Here is a 6000-nt window from a genome sequence, read left to right as displayed (position 1 = left end):
ACAGGTTTTGTGATCATTATTCATACAACACTGCACATATAAGCATCTGATCTCTCTGTCAGCAAATAAAATTTCAAGATTTCTATAGTGTTCCAAAAAAAAAAAAATATATACTAAGAACTTCACTGAATTATTGAGATTTCTCCTTGTCAGATGTACATAAGTAGTGACTCACTGCATCGCGGAGGTCATCGTACTTCCAATGTAGCTCAAAAAATATCAACAGCTTGTGTAACTCCACATCCTGCAAATCGCCCTCAAAGGGTGCAACTTCAATCGCATTCTCGATCTGGCCCACACAAATCCTCGGTCCTCTCAGGTTAACATCTACAATGACAGAGCGGTCGAGTCTCCTCCCGGTGACAGACAGATCCTTAACAATGATTCCTTGACTGGTCTCACGGCAATCGTCAATATACAACTGGTCTGATATGTACTTTGAAATAGGATCAAGCCAATTAATGACTTCATGCGAAAAGGATTGGCTTGCAGCGGTGAAAATGACAACCTCAAAACCTGAACTGATTGCCTTGGACAGTAATTTATCGACAAATGGCCGCTGTATCACGTACTGATCCCTGCCCCCTTGAAATCTTGTCAGTGTGAGAACTCTTAGTTCATTTCTGTTTTGAAATGATAAGAAATGATTTGTTGAGTATAGATAGTTTTGCCTTTTTATCTAGGTGGAAAAATCAATATGTAGGATTAGTTCAAATTAAATGTATGTAGATTATAGGGCACTTGTAATTATCAATTTAAAATATTTATTTTTTTCAATGCACCTCAACATTACCTGTCAGGAACCGGGTCACTTGTCCTGAAGATTAGCGTACCATCGAGACCAAGGAAAAGTGTTTTCTTGTTAACAGAAGGAAGAGATAAGGACCGTGAGATTGATGCCTTTGAACGGGATTTTGGCTTAGTGATTGATTTTTGCGAAAAGGATTTAGAAAAGATCCTTTTCTTTGGCTGAATTTTGAACCAGTTTGTGTATGACCAGAGTTTGTAGATCAACAGACAGGCAAATGGAATGTAAAACATAAACACAAGTTGCACGGCTGCGGTGAGGATCCACTTGATGTAGGGATCGGGACAGGGGACATTCTCGCCACGCATGCATTGAATAAGTCTCAGTGGCAATTCAACAGCACGAATCTTTGATGGAGCATGTGATAAAGCTAGATGTAAACACAGGCAGATTGTACAAGAGAAACAGGTGAGGAATAAGATGTGAGAGATGACCACCGCAATTGTCAGCGTCTTGCCAATTAGCCGAGCACCTTGAGCGTTGCCTATCAACTCTCGGGTTAATGGTGAATTCATCTTTTTTTTTTCCCTAATTTAGGAGGAAAGGATCAAATGATGTTTCATTTTTATTGCAATGGTGAGGGGAAAATATATGTAAGAAAACGATAGTTAACTGCAAAAGGATATATATTATCCATGTAAAATTGACTAAGTAGAAAAAAAACATGTGTTTGCAAAAAATAGTATGATGCTATTTAAGAATTTGGATCTCAGTTGTTTACCGTGGGAAGTGTGAGGCTGAAATTACATCTCATAACAAGTTTCAGCTGCCTGTTTTGAAATATGTCAGTATGGAAGGAAAAGATTTGTTAGACTAACAAGTTTAATGGATAAATTAACTATACCAATGGTATTTAGGCCTCCCCATTCTGATCAAATTGTTTGGATTGGCTTCGGATAGATTGCTTAGACCAAAACTCAATCTGTGTTATAATTTATATTTGATTTGGATCGTCCAAATTTGATTGAAAAAAATTCGAATAGCTGGTCTTCGATCAGAGAATGCTCACATGTCCCCCTTTCTAGTGCCAACTGGTATTGATAGCAGGAGCATGCAAGGATAGCATAGCAGGATATGTTTAAACATCCAATCTATATATAAATGGGATCAAATCTCTACATACAACACAAGCAGATGAGAAGTTTTCAACTCATGTGACTTTGATTAAAACCAAGTATTGTTTGGATAGCAAGACTCAGCAGGTCCACTCCCATAAAGTAACTCAAATTTTGAGTTTAGATCTGAACCGTCCAATCAGAATCCTAGTTAATCCGGCTAAGTTGGAAATTCATGGGGCCCTTTAATATTTATGCAGATTATGATTGGACGGTTTGGATTCAAACTCAAAATTGAATTACTTAAGGGGATCCAAATTCAGATTCTGCTCCAGGGCTCAATATAGTTGCCAAATGCTGATCTGCTGAGTGAGTGATATCAGAAAACACCACTGTACTATATACTCAACTATATGATTCTGGGTAAAATGAATAATTTTAATTTTATATATAGTTTTTTATTTTTTTCAAAATTTTTAAAAAAATGAATGATGTTTCTCATATATTTTAGGCCTAAGAAAGAAAAAAAAATTATCAAATGGCAGTACACAGGCTTTTGCTGGGCATCAATTATTTTCGTTAATCGTTACGACATGGCAATTCTCTTAGTATTGCTTCTCAACTACTTGTCATCTTTCCAGAGCAAGAAGGAAAAAATAATAAAGAGCTCATGTTTCTGCCTAAAATTGATGCTTCAACTTTCAAGTGTTGATTTTACCCAAAATTGCTAACTGGGAGCCAATCCTGGAAATTTGCATAGGGGTGGATACAAATTTTGTGGCAAGTAGTTTATTATTCTCTTCTTTCTTTGTTTGTCTTTTTTTTTTCAAAAAGAGAGTTAATTTAGAGGTATTTTTTAAGGAGGAGACTAAAGGATAGGCAAATTTTTAGATTGTAGGATTAACACATAACGCTTAGGCAGGGTCACGCACATTAATCGGTGCTTTCACAATTTATGAAAATAAATAAAATTGCGATATGAAGCAAAAATAACATCGAAGTTTGTCAGAAATTTATCTCTCTTTATACAATCCAGTGAAAAACATTGCTTTTGACGTATTTTTCTTATCAAACACCCCAGCGTTTAATATTATATATAATTCCTCGTTTTAGCTTCCAAATGGTCAAGCAGTTAGCATGCCACTGTTCTTGATAGATTCAACAATCTCAGTGCTGCGGTTACAGGCTTGCAGCTGTGTCGCTGTTTGATCCAACTTACCTCTGGAGATAGTAACTGCTCAACCTGGTTAGCTAGCCGGGCCCAAATTATATATATCTTTGGAAAAAAGTATCAAAAATAATTATGTTCTCCTAATACTAATAGCATGCCAAAAGCTTGATAACTTTTTTTTTTTTTGCTTATAGTCAATTCCAAGTTACATATTGAACAACAATGGAGACCCCATAAGAAAAGGATAAATTAAAGAGGGAGAAATATATCTAATAAATGACACAGAGCTGTGCCAGTATCTTGCATGTAATTAATAATTTGGACCTCCGACTGTAACATATTTTCAGCCCGGGTCCTTGAGAGACTACACGCACACATCACGTGGGCATGTAGCCAGTGGTGGGGAGCGTGGAAGTGTACCGGGGCACGGTGTTACACTGGCAAGAATAAGGTTCTAACCCTCGGCCTAGAGCGACGATGGTTAGATTGGCAGACACAATCACCGTGAACACCCCGACAAGTATCAAAATTACCAATGCTGTCAGAAAGATACAATCACTTATCCTATTGGGATGATCCAGCTGAGAGTCGAGATCCAAAAAGATGCAACCAGCACAGGCCTTTTTGTCATTGGCATCGGCATTTGCACAGTTCGGGTTGTTGTGTAGATTGGTAACTTCATCTGAATCCATGTTGTTATTGCATGTGTGTGTTGATGCTATTTTTTGTCATAAACTTTCTGGATATATAAAAATATATGGGACTAAGAATAACAAAGACCTTTGCTATTCTGGTCATCCTTAGTAAATGGTTACACTTTGCCTGGCATATTGGAGATAGTCTTAATTTATTGTTGGTCAAATTCAATTATATTTTTTCCCTTTCATTATTAAAAATAGTCTATTATGCATTCGGCATTCTCTAGATATAATAATTGATTAGACTCTCAAGGATCATCTTGAAATGTTCAAAACATGTACCTTGATCAATGTATCGACCAAATGATAATTAGTATGGAAAAATAAATTAGATGTTATATCGAGCCTTGTATATATATGCATGTAATATACGAATATCAAGAAAAAAAAACCAGGAACAACATGGACCATTTATTTAAATATAAATTTGGTAGTTCATCCAACAAGGCTTTCATGCGGTGAGGCAATTTGTTAGATATTTTCAAGATGAAATTTAAGACCACTTTTAAAGTATTTTCCTCGAATTCGTGCAGATACAATTAAGAGAATTCTCTGGAAATGTGATGCCGACTGACGTGGACATTAAGGAGCTTGTGAAATTTAAGGGAAACAACAAGAAACTAGACCCTGCAGTTTTCGGACCTACTCTTGAGGAAATTGATGGTGTTATCTCACTATTGAATCAAATGCATAGTTTTTTCCTCGACTAAATTAATCAATTACCACTGTTGGGCTTTTGTTAACTTGAGTCAAATTAAGCCCAGCCCAAAATTTGTATTTTCATGTTGTGAAAGGCTTCTCATGCACAGGCAAATACAGCCCAGGCCTCAGGAACGAAAACGAGATGGAACTCGGGAGAAGAATCAAAAGTTTGGTAGGGTCTCCGAGACTCCGACTATCGAATCCTAGGATGAAAATATAGTTTGCAATTCGGATTAAAATATTTACAAATATGATAATTTAATATCTGAATTTTTAGGGACATGAAATTAAATATCTGGATTGATGAAAAATTATTGTTTAAAAAGTTACTATGAGAAATAACCATGTTGTTCACTATTATAATTAAATACATGATATTACTTTTTAAATATTTATATTGTTTAGAAATGCTAATACTAGAACAATTATTTCATAATAAATTTAATGCATTGTTCAGATCCGAACAGATTTTGTTCTACTGTCTAAATTACACTTGTATTCATTTTTAAAATTCGTTCAATATTCAATTCGTATCCAAATTTGTTTATAACTAATAAATATTCACACCTGAGTATGTCTGTATTAATATTTGTATTCACAAAAAAAAATAAAACAAATACATATACAACCTGATCATCATTATCCGATCTGTATTGGTGTTTTTACGGAATCCACCCTCTCCAACTGCGATAGATTAGTAGTTTAATACCGTAATTGTAAGCGTGACAAGTCGGAGCTAGCTGTCTGATCTCAAGCTCAGATAGATCCGAGCATCAATTGGTTGCCACAGATCCTCCACATGAGGCTGTCGCAGCTTAACAGAAATTAAGCCATGACACTATATGACAGTGACAATCTGACGGTGGCAATTCTTTTTAAGTAAACTAATTTGTTCAAAAGCATCCCAAGTCCAACTTGGAAAAACCTTATTAAGGAAATGCATGAAACCTCCTTTCTTTATTGGTTTGAAAAATTTAAAACTAACCCTGTCATTGTTGGGATTTAGTTTTTTTGATAAAAATTGTTGGAATTTAGTGCCTCTGTTTTTTTGGTACTGAAGAAATTATTTGTTTTCTAAAATAAGAAAAATGGCCTTTTTTAGTGACTTCTGTTCCATGACCGGTTATGCTAAGAAAGCTCTGCTCTGTCATATCAAAAGTATCCATTATGTATTACCATAATAATGAAAATTTGGTAATCTAAAAAATAGCTCCGGGTTATAATACTGCAATTAAAAAATGCTCTGCTCCAGTAAACAAACCTGAATAGCTGTGGACAATAGTTAATAATGCAGGTTTACAAGAAAATAATTTCCATGTCGAACAACCTTTTAATTCGGAAAATTTATATTAATATTTCCCATGAATGCAGAAATTTACTGCATAGTACTTATGATAAATTTTCATTGTTGGATATTGGTGAACTTCCTATATATGCATTTTTGTCTTTGTTACTATTGCAATCTGTTAAACTCACTGCACTTGATTGGGTTATGGTCTAGTTTAATAGCATGAAATTTCTTTGGGAGGTAATAATTACATGAAATTTCAAGCTATACCAAGTTGT

The 6000-nt window shown here is 35.1% G+C and overlaps 1 protein-coding gene across 1 annotated transcript; it reads right to left on the bottom strand.

Annotated features, from left to right (window-relative positions):
* LOC144555471 (uncharacterized) lies at positions 1-1388 on the bottom strand. Its single transcript, XM_078303812.1, has 2 exons — positions 794-1388; positions 1-623 (listed from the first exon to the last, which is right to left on the bottom strand). Exons 1-2 carry the CDS (start codon positions 1321-1323, stop codon positions 131-133), a joined length of 1023 nt encoding a protein of 340 aa, XP_078159938.1. The 5' UTR covers positions 1324-1388; the 3' UTR covers positions 1-130.
* Positions 1389-6000: the final 4612 nt, after the last annotated feature.

The sequence above is a fragment of the Carex rostrata genome, chromosome 6 (genome assembly GCF_964058835.1).
Source record: "Carex rostrata chromosome 6, lpCarRost1.2, whole genome shotgun sequence".
In the NCBI taxonomy this organism is placed as follows: Eukaryota; Viridiplantae; Streptophyta; class Magnoliopsida; order Poales; family Cyperaceae; genus Carex; species Carex rostrata.
This window is presented reverse-complemented; position numbering and strand designations above follow the sequence as displayed.

Coding starts and splice junctions, on each gene's coding strand:
- LOC144555471 (XM_078303812.1), bottom strand. CDS start 1,323: ATGAATTCACCATTAACCCGAGAGTTGATAGGCAACGCTCAAGGTGCT. Junction 624..793: donor AGTGACCCGGTTCCTGACAG/GTAATGTTGAGG, acceptor ATTTCAAAACAG/AAATGAACTAAGAGTTCTCA.